Below are 17,504 nucleotides of genomic sequence, written 5' to 3'. Positions count from 1 at the left end.
TGACATTGCACGTGACGTCCATATTGCTTGGGATCAATATGCATGACATGGTCATTTGGCTACTCTTACAAAGCTATCCCAATACTATTTGAGTGGAAATTTTCATATTATTAATATTAATATTATTTGTAAATTGCTCGTGTTGAATTTTCGCGATCTCAGCTCTAGGTTGCGAGGATTGGCTGACTTTCATATTTTCTGCAAGATTAAATATCTGAAATTCTCCATTATAAATCGCCAATATAGGGAAAATAATACCACGCAGGATTTTCCTCATAAAAACTATTTGTAATGAATAGAAATGTGAATTCGCAAAGGTTATTTTACTGGCACCTGGCTTATCCGATATCTACAAAATATATACATTCCCATCAATGAATAGATTCATTGTTTATGAATGGCTTTCTGGTAAGATTATCAAATTGGCGAAATAATTTAAGATTTCATGAAGATACCTGATACTGTTTTAAAATGTACATTTTATAATACGAGCAAACAATATCAGGGGTGTAACACGAATTTAAAGCACATTCTGTAAAATGCAGCATGTCCAACTTTTATATAGAAATTTCTTTGTTAAATATTAAACCGGAAAATTGAGTGAAATCAGCTGATTTTGAATTTAATATACAACTGTTATTCATCGAAAATTATTTAGTTTGGTTTAGATGCTTTAATAATCAGCTATAAATATATGCTATTCAGGCCATGATATACACTATTATATATATGGAGGCGCAGTACAGCGTTTGCCAATTAATTGGTGCTAAAGCTGATAATGCCATATGTATAGACCTGGTTGGCTTACTACAGTCCGCATACAATCATTGTCCTCATGGACTTGTAAACGGAAAATTACTTTCCAAATATTTAATTCATATCAATATCAGTTTGATATACTCCACTTTATTTTTTGTTGGTTTCTTTCCAGTTATCCCAGCGCGTATCCCAACAGCCTTTGAATCGTTATCAACAGAGAGAAACGTAAAAACTTTTTCTTTCATTTTCTTCGAAACTTGAACACAGGATCACACTATCATTATTTTAGTTCTAGGTGGATAACAATACAACTAAATGATAAATGGAAAGTGCAATATTTACCGGTAAGTCCTCGAACATATTTGAACATGTATGGGAGTTTTATTTCCTTTTTTAATTCCAGGGATGTTGAGTTTATTTTATTCTTTGGCAAGAAATTAAACGGATGGCCATGTCAAGGTCATAGTGAAAGCTCTTAAAAGATTTGAATAATGTGAACTATTCTTTTCCCTCTAAACCAAAACTGGTCAAAACTCAAAACTGATACGGTTTTTGATCTACTAACATGCTCTGTACGACCATGTGAAAGTACAATTGTTCTAAGACAACTAGTCAACTTCTGCAACCGCTATGGAAAAGGTAAAAACATCACGCAAAGCGTACAGCACGTTGTTCTCGAAATCATTAATTACACTGTCCGTCGTGTTTCCAATCGAATCTATTGGCTTCAGGGGGAAACTTCTGGATTCCTGAAGAATTATTACTTCTTAGCTGTTGAACCTGCATTAACAACCAACGTCTTCATCAGCGTTCAATTAATATTTCCCGCAGGAATAATACAATTCGATTTAACAATAATTTCCTGTATTTTCAATTTATTAGGAATCAACAAGCATCACGAAATATGATCAAACAAACTCTCTTAAATCTTGCCGTCGTTGTGCAAGTGAAGCCACCAAGGGAGCCGACGAAATTCTATTTCAGAATTGTACGTATTGTTGTAGACGTATCCGCTTCATTGCAGTTGTGTTGACTATTTAATAAAACTCTGCTGCCAGTTCAGTACATCTAGATTCCATTAAATTGGTTGAAAAGAAAAGTTTAGATTGGTATGGAGCTTTACGACACACCAACTTATGAGATCGTTGCCAGTTATCTTCCCAATAGGTAGGGAAACAGAAAATCAAGGTCATGATATTTGGTTAACCCTCTGATTGTGTCGCTTGCCAAAAGAAATATGTGGATCTTACATTATCTCTAAAATTGCAAGATTTATAGCACATGTATCAATGCAAACACATGGCTTATTTTATTTTCAGATGAATCAAAAATATTCTACGTTAGCACCAGAAGACACTGAAATTGCCATTTGGCTTCGGTTAAAGCTAAGTAAACGATATATTTGAATAATTTTGGACTCTTTCTGCTAAAAGTTTAGCGCCAACCTAGTATATGTCAAAATGTAATGCTATTAGCTTAATTTTCTTTTCCGCGACATTCATTAAGGATAGACAAGCCCCAGATTTCTCCTTACCTCCTCTCTGGGAGACTGTTCTGTGCACTGTGCTGAAGGGCTATTAAATTAATCAGATATAATTCAGTAAGAGTATACCTGTATAGGCTAAAATCAATAAATCAATAAATAAATAAATCAATAAATCCATTTTAAAAAAGATGTAGTATTGATAAGAAAGATAATAATCATATGATATTCTTAGCCCAAAATTATTTTCAAAATCGCAATAAAAGTAAAGTGCCTTTCCCAAAGATACACTACCGTAAATAACACGTGCGAATCCCATTGAAAAATTCGAACTCTTATCGTTTCGGTCGCTAGTTTGTCATGTTAATCACTGTGCCTCCGCTGCTCATGGGTGAAAGAAAGAGAGTACAACCCTGTTGAATATGAAAATTGAACTTCAGTCAGAAGCATCAAAATGAAGGAGAAATTAGCTATTTGGAAATATAATTGCATTCATTTTAAAAGAAATATACATTTTCAATTATAACGCAAATTAATTACACAGAAACGTGAGACAAAATTAACAGAGGAGACGTCTTTTTGTGTTAGGTCATTGTACATAAATCAACAGTCGTTTGTTTAGATTATGTTGATAGTTGAGTGAACAAAAAAGTACCATAGAACAACGGAACAGCCTATAAAATATCAGTTGTTTAAAAACTGAACTTTGCAAAGTCAAGAAACTTGAAATCGATTACACATCCTATGAACGTATATATCAAAGCTAAGACTGCTCATTAATATAATTATACAGTAAGCATTTCACAGGTGTATGCTGTAACGTTTTAATTACAATTATTGTATCACAGAGTTATCTTATATCGTTTTAATTAGAGTTAGTGTATCACAGAGGTATGTTATAGCATTTTATTTATAATCAGTGTATGCCAGAGGTATGTTATGACATTTAGTGTATCACACAGGTAAGTTAGAAAGTTTAGTTACAATTAGTGTGGCACAGAGGTATGTTCTAGCGTTTTAATTACAATCATTGTATCCCATAAGTATGTTATAACGTTTAAATTAGTGTATCACATAGGTATGTTAGAACGTTTTAATTGCAGTTTATGTGGCACAGAGGTATGTTGTAATGTTTTATTTACGATCAGTGTATGCCAGAGGTATGTTAAGACGTTTAAATTAGTGTATCACACAGGTATGTTAGAACATTTTAGTTACAGTTAGTGTAGCACAGAGGTATGTTATAGCGTTTTAATTACAATCAGTGTATCCCAGAGTGATGTTATAACGTTTAAATTAGTGTATCACATAGGTATGTTAGAACGTTGTAATTGCATTTAGTGGGGCAAAGAGGTATGTTATAACGTTTCAATTACATTATGTGTATCACAGATGGATGTTATAACGTTTTAATTACAATATGTGCATCACAGAGGGATATAAAGTAGAGGATATTTGCTTGAAACAAGTGAATAGCTGATATATCTCATCAATTGGGTGAAAACTTCTGTATTCTCACGAATGGCGAATTTGTAACTTTTTGACCCAAGAGAAGCTACGAGTGAAAATATTTGAGTTTTTGAACTTCGAGATGAAATATACCACTTATTAACTCGTACCAATAAATTTTCTTTTTATTTAATGTTCGAACGTAGTAGGAAGTTATCCTGTATAACATATTGAAGGGGTAGATTTCAACGGTTCACCGTTTATGTTTTGCTGTCTTTGGTGCCTATCGCGAGGCAACCATATTTACCGCAGGACTACGTAAACGTCTAAAAATAACTTTAAATTTCTTGGTCATCATCTTATCCGTGTCTATTAACGGCCAGTGAAAATATATAACAGTATTTCATTCCAGTAAAATATCAAGATAATTTTCCTCAGAAAATCCAGTAATTCACGGCCTAATATAAAATATAACGTCTTAATTACAATAAGTGCATTAGATAGGTATATGATAACGTCGTAATTACTGTAAGTGCATCAAAGAGGTATATGATAACTTCGTAATTGCAGTAAGTGCATCAGATGTATATAATAACGTCTTAATTACAATAAGTTTATCAAAGAGGTAGATAATAACGTCTTAAGTACAGTAGGTGCATCAAACAGGTAGATAATGTCTTAATTACAGTAGTTGCATCAAACAGGTAGATAATAACGTTTTAATTACAGTAGGTACATTAAACAGGTAGATAATAACGTCTTAAGTACAGTAGGTGCATCAAACAGGTAGATAATAACGTTTTAATTACAGTAGGTGCATCAAACAGGTAGATAATAACGTCTTAAGCACAGTAGGCGCATCAAACATGTAGATAATAACGTTTTAATTACAGTAGGCGCATCAAACAGGTAGATAATAACGTTTTAGTTACAGTAGGTGCATTAAACAGGTAGATAATAACGTCTTAAAGCATTTGATGAAAATCTCGTGTTCGTGTCTATTATTCATGCACGATTTATTTAATCATACAAACTGCACACTTGTACTGCTGTAATAACTCGACAAATACTTTCCTCTGAGTATGTAACTTTATTTTTTACTGTTGACGCATATCACAGTTGTTTGTATCGTGTAAGAGGAACGTGCGCCCACAATCTTTCTGCTGGCCCTTGTTTCGAATAATTTATTGACGGTTTGCCTATTGTCTCCTCTGTTTTTGTTCACAGATTCTACAAAGTGATCGGACCTGCAGGACTAGCTTGTGGCATCGGACTGGTGGCAGCAGGTGGCATATATTACTGTTGCTGGGGTTACAGGCCAGGGGGTCGCTTAAGACACACATCTGTAAGTAAAACCAACACACTACTAAATAATCTTTCTTCTTCTTTCATTACCTAATCTTAATTAACACAATGATAACGGCCAATCATTTATTGCGTTTTGATACTCTAATCGGGCTTTCAAACATTTCATTCCAAGCAACAAGAAATAACCCCTGCAATAATATTATGTCATAGCCCTGTCAGAGTGGGGCTTTGATACTTATAATGTATTGTGTCGTAGCCCTGTCAGAGTGGGGCTTGGTCTCTAATACTGTATTATAGCATAGCCCTGTCAGAGGGACTTTGACGCTGATAGTATGTCATCTCCCAGTCAGAGTGGGGCTTGGACACTAATATTATGTCATAGCCCTGTCAGAAGGGGACTTGGACATTAATATTGTGCCACTTCCCTGTCAGATTGGGGCTCTGACACTAAAAATAATGTCATAGCCCTGTCAGAGTGGGGCTTTCACACTAATAGTATGCCATAGCCTTGTCAGTGTGGAGCTTGGATACTAATAGTATGTCACAGCCCTGTCAGAGTGGGGCTTTGCCACTAATATTATGTTAGTCCTGGCAGAGAAGGGCCTGGACACTAATATTATGTCATACTCCTGTCAGAGTGGGGATTGGAAACTAACATCGTGTCATAGCCCAGATAGAGTTTGGCTTTGACACTAATATTATGGCATCACCTTGCTAGAGTGTGGCGTGGACACTAATACTATGTCATAGCCCTCTCAGAGTTGAGATTGGAAACTAATATTGTCATAGCCTCGATATAGTGGGGCTTTGACACTAATATTATGTTATAGCCCTGTCGGATTGGGGTTTGTACACTCATATTATGTCAAAGCCCTGTCAGGGTGTTTCTTGGACACTAATTTTATGGCATAGCCCTGTCAGAGGGGAACTAGGATACTATTATTATGTCATAGCCCTGTCAGAGTAATGCTTGGACACTAATATTATGTCAAAGCCCTGTCAGAAGGGACTTGGACAGTATTATTATGTAATAGCCCTGTCTCAGTGGGACATGGACACTTCAACCATTGTTGACCTTCTCTCCATTACATACCCAAATTCATAGTTTTAAAACTTGTCAATTTTTCATACAATTGATGGGAAAATAGTATATTTTCGGCGGCGTTTTAATATTGTTACGACAAGTATTGGTTTCTTGACCTAGTCGCAAAGACTGATATTAAATAGGAATGAATAATTGTTATAAATCTATTAATATACAGACTGTGAACTGTTCTTTGATACAAACTAATGTTTTGGAAAACTAGCCATTCCTATTTAGTAAAGCAGGTCAGGTCTGGAACTCAAATTCGAGTAAACACCTTGTTTACTTTTTGAAAGCTCGGCAAATATTAGGTAGGTACAACCCTTAAGTATAACAAAAGTCAAGGTACACAATATAAACTAAATATAACGATATCCTTGACATTTTTTTCACAAAGAAATCATTACAAAAAAAGAATAGACAGAACAATCTTAGAGGTAAATGATATTTTCTTGAAAACAGAGTTAATGATCTATTTAAAACAACATTATTTTATGTCATCAGTACGGTATCCATCCCAATAAATTCCAAACTATGACGAGATTTAATGCCAACCCTACCATCAATTCAAACTAGTAATGACGAGATTTAGTGCCAACCCTACTACCAATTCAAACTAGGAATGACGAGGTTTAATGACAACCCTACCACTAATTCAAACTAGGAATGACGAGGTTTATTGCCAACCCTGCCATCAATTCAAGCTAGGAATGACTAGGTTTAATGCCGACCCTACCACTAATTCAAACTAGAAATGACGAGATTTAATGCCGACCATACCAACAATTCAAACTAGGAATGACGAGGTTTAATGACAACCCCACCACCAATTCAAACTAGGAATGACGAGATTTAATGCCAAACCTACCACCAATTCAAACTAGGAATGACGAGGCTTAATGCCGACTCTACCACCAATTCAAAATAGGAATGACGAGGTTTATTGCCGACCCTACCACAATTCAAACTAGTAATGACAAGGTTTATTGTCGACCCTACCACAATTCAAAATAGGAATGACAAGGTTTAATGCCGACTCTACCACCAATCCAAACTAGAAATGACGAGATTTAATGCCGACCATACCAACAATCCAAACTAGGAATGACGAGATTGAATGCCAACCCTACCACCAATTTAAACTAGGAATGACGAGGCTTAATGACAACCCTACCACAATTCAAAATAGGAATGACAAGGTTTAATGCCGACTCTACCACCAGTTCAAACTAGGAATGACGAGGCTTAATGACAACCCTACCACAATTCAAAATAGGAATGACAAGGTTTAATGCCGACTCTACCACCAATTCAAACTAGGAATGACGAGGCTTAATGCCGACTTTACCACCAATTCAAAGTAGGAATGACAAGGTTTAATGACGACTCTACTACCAATTCAAGCTAGGAATGACGAGGTGTAGTGCCGACCATACCACCAATTCAAACTAGGAATGACGAGATTTAATGCCAAACCTACCACTAATTCAAACTAGGAATTACGTGGTTTAATGCCGAACCTTCCATAATTCAAACTAGGAATGACGAGGTTTATTGTCGACCCTACCACCAGTTCAAAATAGGAATGACGAGGTTTAATGACAAGCCTACCACCAATTCAAACTAGTAATGATAAGGTTTATTGCCGACCCTACCACCAATTCAAACTAGGAACGACGAGGTTTATTGTCGACCCTACCACCAGTTCAAAATAGGAATGACGAGGTTTAATGACAACCCTACCACCAATTCAAACTAGGAATGACGAGGTTTATTGTCGACCCTACCACCAGTTCAAAATAGGAATGACGAGGTTTAATGACAACCCTACCACCAATTCAAACTAGGAATGACGAGGTTTATTGTCGACCCTACCACCAGTTCAAAATAGGAATGACGAGGTTTATTGTCGACCCTACCACCATTTCAAAATAGGAATGACGAGGTTTAATGACAACCCTACCACTAATTCAAACTAGGAACGACGAGGTTTACTGCCGACCCTACCACAATTCAAAATAGGAATGACAAGGTTTAATGCCGACTCTACCGCCAATTCAAACTAGGAATGACGAGGTTTAATGCCGACTCTACCACCAATTCAAAATAGGAATGACAAGGTTTAATGCCGACTCTACCACCAATTCAAACTAGGAATGACGAGGTGTAGTGCCGAACATACCAACAATCCAAACTAGGAATGACGAGATTGAATGCCAACCCTACCACCAATTTAAACTAGGAATGACGAGGTTTAATGCAGACTCTACCAACAATCCAAACTAGGAATGACAAGGTTTAATGCGGACCCTACAACCAATCCAAACTAGTGAGTAATACTAATCGAAAGTAGACGTCTCGTTCAATGTCTCACTTACATCGCTAGTCCAAAAACTCGACGCTCTCAAAGTGACGATTATCAGGATCGTAGCCTATGTAGAAAGGGAAAAAGACCTTTGAGTTGCCTATTATATCAAATAAACCCTTCTGATTTCACTGCCATCTTACATTTCATAATTTGATCTTGCGTTACAAGATCTATGCAAAATAACAAGATTTTGGTGAACTAGAATACATATAAAAATGAAACCACGCTTTTATTATGATTTCAACCTTTTAAACTGCACATTACCTAGGACACATAACCTTTTTTTAAAACAGTTTGCCAATTCAAAAGCTGTATATGACGCTAGAATAACTAAAACCAGCCAGCACAATTGCCATTTTCGTGACAAATGATAGTCCTTTCATAACAGACGAGTGTAAAAAACGTGACAAAAGCTTTATTTGGGAATTCTGGCGCCAGCCTGGAAAATTAAAGTCTCTTGTGCTTTCTTCACTTAGATTTTCTCCAGGTTTGAGCATTCACATTATACCATCCCTTTCCCCACATTATATTTGGTATTATTCTGATTGTTTGGTTAATATTACTGACTATCATATCTTCGAATATGACTTCCGTTCAGGCACGCAATAATTATTATATACAGACACACGAGGTCAACTTATCAGCTAACTTTATGTATTTTTCGTTTCGTATTTGTCCGTTTATTGTAAATTGTCAGTTCGTGCAACAAGAATTATAGGTAATGTCTGCAAATCTTGGGTATCTAAGCGTTTCAGTTTTTGTATAATAATGGGGTCGTGATCTTCCAGTGATATATCAATAGTATAAGTCAAAGCATCTAGACGTATGTTTATATATACATATGACTGCCCATTAGTCAAAGTGTAGAAGTTCCGGGATGCAATAACGGTTTAGTACAGAATACCGAGATGGATTAATATAACAACTTAATGTGTTTTTCATTTAATTTTTGTCCTGATAACGTTTCAGGTTTGTAACATAACGACAAGGTGTTCTAATTTTTGATCCATGTATATAAATGTATATGTGTATGTGTGTAATAATAATAATAATAATACAGTTTACTTATTTGTTCCCGATAAAATGTCAACAAGTGCAACGTTCCATCACAAATGTTTCTGATCTTCCTTGCACACAAAAAACACGACAGAAACACGACCCTTTATTTACGGTATGTCATGGTCCGAAAGTGTTGATATTCAGAGAGGGATTCCGTCCAGTTTGACATAGATTATATGTATACAGATATATAGATTATATTATTTTATATATTATATTTTAAAACTTATTTTAAAATGGTTAATAATTAGAATTCTTTCATGCAGACTCTGTGGTCCTTATATAAAAAATACGTGTCAAATAAAACAAGAAAATAATAATATTAAAGGAACATTAGTGCGTTGGCAGCAGTAGGGGGTGAGAGTTAGAAGGGAGCAATTGCCATCGGACGCCAGACAAAGAGGAAAGCCATAGGAGCTTTGGCTTTCCTTTTATTTTGCCGTTGAAAATTTCAACTTTTTTGACATTTACTTTAGTGTAACTGGATCAGTGATTCACAGCGAGATGATTCCGGTGAATAGAACACGCTACATTGACCGTTGTTATTTACACATGACCAAGTTCACAACAATTCATTAAAACACATCAAAATAGTTTTATTTTTATTTTTAGCAATAAATGTATATTTGTAAATAAGGAAAGACTGCACTCTTTGCTACTTTTATCAAAGGTTTAGAATGTAAATACCAAGTGACTATTCTGCACTGAAAGACAAGTGATATTGTCCTTGGAAATAGTTTCATTGAATTTTTTTATTTGGATTCGTAATGATTTATTTTACATTACTTTGGAACTACCGTACTTAAAGTTATGATACCATGCCGGATGGATGATTAGCATTTTCCTTTTTTGACAAGGTGCGATTTGTAAATAAAATTCGAATGGTATACTAATATTTATATTGCACCCCCACCCATAAAAGAACGCGTGCCTAACAAGTTTGTTTTTAAAGTTGAAATTTCGTTTCGCAGAATTTATAGTGTAAATCAATTAATAAAATATGTGAATCGTAAAGGGGAAAATGTATAAATGTATTCAAACGGAATAGTTACTAATTTTGGGAAGAGACATTATTTCACTTTTAACATAAATTTAAAAGTTGACATTAACACTTCATATCTGAATAGATACTGAACATATATCCCTTTCCACAATAAAATGACAACAAGAGCAACAGTAAGTACTTCTATAAACAACTGTCACCACCACTATTATCAGTACTACTATTACTAATACTACTAACAACAGCAACAAGCACAACACTATCACTACTATAATTAGCAAAGTCATTACGACTAGGACTCTTATTATTGCTGGTTCTACTAATAAAGTTGCTTAGACTGATAAAGAAAATAAATATCACGCTATTTACAAAAGTACTGCATAGTAAATTTCATTTATTTTACGTTAAATATTTTTTGTACAATTAGTAACATTTTGACCAAATTGATCAAATGTTATTGGCAATTATATCGCAAGGCTCATTTTTCTTTCAGTAAAACTTGAATCTTGGCCGTAAATCACTTACATCATTGCCTTTGATAATCGAAAGCATTACTTTCCAGACAATGGCCGATTTGCATTTTGTGATAAATACGTTTCACATCTAGATATGAAAACGCAATCATCAGTATTCAGACTGGTAACAAATGCGATTTAATGTGAGCACATCAATACATTATACTGAAGATTTCAGATAAAACCTGAACCCCGAAATGCAACTTTACTCAGCCTTGCTATCAGAAAATTTCTGCCAAATTCAGTGTTTTGTAAGACTTCGTTTTGAAAATACTTCTGAAAATTTTATGTTATTAAGTGGCACGTGGTCATGATTATGAGAATGCCAGGCCATTTCTTGTTGATATAAATTGTAACTATGAAAAATCTTACTTTTAACTTTATTTCGTTTGCTTTTCTAATGTGGGGACATCATTCAAATCTGCAAAGATTAGAGGTGGCGATTGTCGGTTGGTAGAGAAGCAGATCAGAGGAAACGAGGCGTATGACATCTTACTTTTTTGAGGAGACGACGTGCAAGCAGACCCGGCCCTAGGGCAAGGTGAACATGGCAACCGCCTTGTGCCCCGCGCTCTCAGGAAAACAACTCCGCAATGCATTATTTTTTTTTTTATTTTTTTTATTTTTTTATTTTTTTTGCTTAGAGTTTCTGCTCATCGCTTGTGCCTGAGGCCCTGAACATCCTAGGTCCTAGTCTGGGCGTACGACACCTTTCACAGCCATGCCGAAACCATAGGTTTCCCTGTACTCACGAATGCATTTGTCGGTATAGAGAATAAAAAACGACTCGAGAAGTATATAGTCGGCTGAATCGATTTATGCAGACCTATTAATCAAGTCTGCATGTTTTGGACCAAGTAACACCTGACATGCAACATGACACATGTGATCGATGGAATTGACTGGAGACTGACTGGAGGAAAAGAATGTACATTGATTACGTTTTTACACATGTGTGTGTGTGTGTGAGTATTACTACACCACAACGTGGGAGAATACGTTATAAATGTTAGGCTTATGCATGAGTATTACTACACCACAACGTAGGAAAATACGTTATAAATGTTAGGTTTATACATGAGTATTACACCACAACGTGGGAAAATACGTTATAAATGTTAGGCTTATACATGAGTATTACACCACAACGTGGGAAAATACGTTATAAATGTTAGGTTTATGCATGAGTGTTACACCACAACGTGGGAAAATACGTTATTAATGTTAGGCTTATACATGAGTATTACACCACAACGTGGGAAAATACGTTATAAATGTTAGGTTTATGCATGAGTATTACACCACAACGTGGGAAAATACGTTATAAATGTTAGGTTTATGCATGAGTATTACTACACCACAACGTGGGAAAATACGTTATAAATGTTAGGTTTATGCATGAGTATTACACCACAACGTGGGAAAATACGTTATAAATGTTAGGCTTATACATGAGTATTACACCACAACGTTATAAATGTTAGGTTTATCCATGAGTATTACACCACAACGTGGGAAAATACGTTATAAATGTTAGGTTTATGCATGAGTATTACACCACAACGTGGGAAAATACGTTATAAATGTTAGGCTTATGCATGAGTATTACACCACAAAGTGGGAAAATACATTAAAAATAGTTGGCGTGTGTGTGTGTGTGTGTGTGTGTGTGTGTGTGTAATTTGTAATTTTAACGTAGCTTTAACTATTTGTCAGTCATATCGCTTCACTGTCTGCCGTGTGGCAGATTATAGTGATGTCTATCACTGGGGTATCATACTGTAGACATTTAGCATTATGTCCCACCCAGTCACATTATCCTGACACCAGGCCGACCAGTCCTAACACTAACCTCTTAATGCTTAGCGCCTAGCTATGCATCTGTTAGTAGCATTTTTATAAGTGTTTGGTATGACACGGCTGGTGTTCGAAACCTCGACCTCCCGCATCCAAGGCAATGCGGTCTTGGCTTATGCATGAGTACTACGCCACACAGTGGGAAACTATATTTAAAATATTTGGCTCTTGGATGAGTAATGCAACACAACGTGGGAAAATATAATAAAAATATTTGGCTTATGAATGAGTACTACACCACACAGTGGGAATATATATTAAAATGTTTGGCTTATGAATGAGCACTACACCACACAGTGGGAATATAAATTGAAATGTTTGGCTTATGAATGAGTACTACACCACACAGTGGGAATATATATTAAAATGTTTGGCTTATGAATGAGTACTACACCACACAGTGGGAATATATATTAAAATGTTTGGCTTATGAATGAGTACTACATCACACAGTGGGAATATATATTAAAATGTTTGGCTTATGAATGAGTACTACACCACACAGTGGGAAAAAATATCAAAATGTTTGGCTTATGAATGAGTAATGCAACAAAACGTGGAAAAATATATTAAAATGTTTGGCTTATGAATGAGTAATGCAACACAACGTGGAAAAATATATTAAAATGTTTGGCTTATGAATGAGTAATGCAACACAACGTGGAAAAATATATTAAAATGTTTGGCTTATGAATGAGTAATGCAACACAACGTGGAAAAATATATTAAAATGTTTGGCTTATGAATGAGTACTACACCACACAGTGGGAATATATATTAAAATGTTTGGCTTATGAATGAGTACTACACCACACAGTGGGAATATATATTAAAATGTTTGGCTTATGAATGAGTACTACACCACACAGTGGGAATATATATTAAAATGTTTGGCTTATGAATGAGTACTACACCACACAGTGGGAATATATATTAAAATGTTTGGCTTATGAATGAGTACTACACCACACAGTGGTAAAAAATATCAAAATGTTTGGCTTATGAATGAGTAATGCAACAAAACGTGGAAAAATATATTAAAATGTTTGGCTTATGAATGAGTAATACAACACAACGTGGAAAAATATATTAAAATGTTTGGCTTATGAATGAGTAATGCAACACAACGTGGAAAAATATATTAAAATGTTTGGCTTATGAATGAGTAATGCAACACAACGTGGAAAAATATATTAAAATGTTTGGCGTATGAATGAGTAATGCAACACAACGTGGAAAAATATATTAAAATGTTTGGCTTATGAATGAGTAATGCAACACAACGTGGAAAAATATATTAAAATGTTTGGCTTATGAATGAGCAATGCAACACAACGTGGAAACATATATTAAAATGTTTGGCTTATGAATAAGTACTACACCACACAGTGGGAATATATATTAAAATGTTTGGCTTATGAATGAGTACTACACCACACAGTGGGAATATATATTTAAGTTTGAGTAACGCTGCATCTTAAACTGACAAAATTGTTATTTAACTCAATTACTGGTATAAGTACCAACAAGTATATATGTATGTGTACATGTATGTACAAGTTTAAGTCTGTATATGCGCATTTAAGTAATTATATATATATATATATATATATATATATATATATATATATATATATATATATATATATATATATATATACATTGTAAAGTGTGGAATTTTGAATTACAGGGCAGAAAGTCTTTGTGAAGGGTCACTTCGATTATAGGACAGAAAGTCTTTGTGAAGGGTCACTTCGACCTTTCTTCGTTCTCTCCCCCCCCCCCCCATGTCAGTGTAAACTTCAAAGGAACAGCATTCCGACCCAGTGAAATTGACCGGGGTATCTTAACACGGTCCTTAAAAGTAAACATTTGAGCTACCAACTCTGACCGCTTGGTAGGAACCTATGTCCACTTATCATATTTTCAAATGGAAATTATAACGCACTGTCGTACACAGATTCTGAACTGTCTAAATCTAAAGAAAGGAATTATTTCTTTGGGAAAGATTAGGGACCACCGCCTACGATTGTGTAGAATAAATTAGGGCGTACACTTTAAAGCAATCTGACCCTAGTCGAAATTCTTTAGTCTGAAAATTTCCTAGAAGAGGAAACTTCGTCTCCACTCCGAGGAAGCATAAAGTGGTTAGTGCTTTCCTCGTGAAACAAGGAAGGGACCAGGTGTTCGTCGTGTGAAAGAATGGCATGTTTAGTGCTAGGACGCACAAGTCCTGAAAGAAAGAAAAAAAAAAACAGCGATAAGGTACGCAATTTTAGTTTCAAGTAATATTCTATTATTTGATTGTTTATTTTACGCAAATGTGTTTACTATGACTAGGTTTCCATATTATGTATCGTTTATTCAATTCATGGAATGTGTTGATGCTAGGGATGTTATGCAATTTATTTTATTCAATTTCATCGAAAGTGTTGTTGATAGAAGTGTTATGCAATTTACCTTTTTAATTATACAGTTATTAGTTCATTGGTAGAATTGATTGAATGCGATCCAAATGTTCATGTAGGGTTTCATAAGGTTCTATGAAATAACTTCCTTTGTTGTTAGGACGATACAGATTATAGTGAGTTAACGATAATTACCTAATTATATCTGATTTTGTAATGCTTGGATAATCTTGTAGTTAAGGAATACCATGCATTACATTTCTTTTGAATTTCATGCAATAGTAATCGAACATGTAGTAGCATATGCAAAATAATACGGTAATATTTGGTAGACGTTCACGTGGTAATTTAAGACCTGCTGCTGGAAAGCGAGGTCAATGTCCTATCGTACTAAGTCCGAAATTGCGCGGTGTGTGAATAGCAACATGCTCTGAAAAATATTAAGTGAATTGTATGCACCTCTAAATAGAAGGTATACAGAATTATGGGGTAAATATGTTCTTTAAGGAATAGCTTTCTGAGAGGAAGACGAGATAGTCCGAAGACAGGAGTACGGGGAAAAGAAAGAAAGAAGGACGAGGTCAAAATAAAAGGACCAGGAAGTCCATGAAGGAGCAGAACATATAGTTTAGGAAGGATGAACTAAGAGACGTTGATATACGGTCAAAGGGAATGAAGGTGATGCAATCGATCGTGGACATTGCGATCTTTTCACTTTTCGTTATGATGATGTAATAAACCCAAATTGGACACACTTGTTAAATTCTACTTGTATAATCTTACTTGAATTGGAATTGCCGTTATTAATTTGTTCTGATTAAATTTGTTATTTTCTTGTAAAAAGGGGGCTCGCATTGTTTATTTCTTCCCATTATTCTCGCTCAGTTCTCTGTTGAAATTCCATTCTTCTTTCACTTCCGCCGGGCTATAATATCGAGGGAGGTCATCTTCTGGATAACTCCAGCCAAACCCAATTAACCACCCCTCTTACTAGGAGGGTGACGTTATATATATATATATATATATATATATATATATATATATATATATATATATATATATATATATATACCTTTATATTGTGTTTTAATGGATTGTTGTGAACTTGGTCATATGTAATAACAAAGGTCAAGGTCGCGTGTTCTATTCACCGGAATTATCTCACTGATAAATATAAGTGTTGTCAATCATTGCTCCAGTTACACTAAGGTAAAGGTAAAAAAAGAAGTTGAAAATTTAAACTGCAAAATAACTGGAAAGACAAAGCTCCTATGGCTTTCCTCTTTGCCTGGCATCCGATGGCAATTGCTCCCTTCTAACTCTCACCCCCTACTGCTGCCAACGCACTAATGTTCCTTTAATATTATTATTGTTTTATTTGACACGTATTGATTTATATAAGGACCACAGAATCTGCATGACAGAATTCTTATTATGAACCATTTTAAAATGCGTTTCAAAATATAATATATAAGATAATATAATCTATATATTTATATACATATAATCTATATCAAACTGGACGGAATCCCTCTCTGAATATCAACACTTCCGGACCCTGACATACCGTTAAAAAAGAGTCGTGTTTCTGTTGTTTAATTTGTAAGGAACATCAGTAAAATTTGTGATGGAACGTTGCACTTGTTGATATTTTATCGGGTACAAATAAGTAAAATGTATTATTATCATTATTACACATATACATTTAGATACATGGATCACCAAATAGAATACCCTGTCGTTATGTTAAAAACCCAAAAAGTTATCAGGACAAAAATTAAATGAAAAACACATTAAGTTGTTATATTAATCCATCTCAGTATTCTGTACTAAACCGTTATTGCATTCCGGAACTTCTACACTTAGACTAATAGGCAGTCATATGTATACATAAACATACGTCTAGATGCTTTGACTTATACTATTGATATATCACTGGAAGATCACGACCCCATTATTATACAAAAACTGAAACGCTTAGATACCCAAGATTTGCAGACATTACCTATAATTCTTGTTGCACGAACTGACAATTTACAATAAACGGACAAATACGAAACGAAAAATACATAAAGTTAGCTGATAAGTTGACCTCGTGTGTCTGTATATAATAATTATTGCGTGCCTGAACGGAAGTCATATTCTAAGATATAATAGCCAGTAATATTAACCAAACAATCAGAATAATACCAAACATAATGTGGGGAAAGA

At 34.9% G+C, this 17,504-nt stretch overlaps 1 protein-coding gene across 1 annotated transcript in view; it reads left to right on the top strand.

The window, feature by feature from the left end:
* Positions 1 to 17,504, top strand: part of LOC149806268 (uncharacterized) — a 96,698-nt gene that overhangs the window by 26,448 nt on the left and 52,746 nt on the right. Inside the window, exon 3 of the mRNA XM_089935508.1 lies at positions 4,919 to 5,036. Within this exon, the coding sequence (XP_089791634.1) occupies positions 4,919 to 5,036 (118 nt within the window). The remainder of the gene's footprint in view (positions 1 to 4,918; positions 5,037 to 17,504) is intronic.

The sequence above is a fragment of the Sinohyriopsis cumingii genome, chromosome 2 (assembly GCF_028554795.1).
Source record: "Sinohyriopsis cumingii isolate HCF-2022 chromosome 2, ASM2855479v2, whole genome shotgun sequence".
NCBI classification, from domain to species: Eukaryota; Metazoa; Mollusca; class Bivalvia; order Unionida; family Unionidae; genus Sinohyriopsis; species Sinohyriopsis cumingii.
This window is presented reverse-complemented; position numbering and strand designations above follow the sequence as displayed.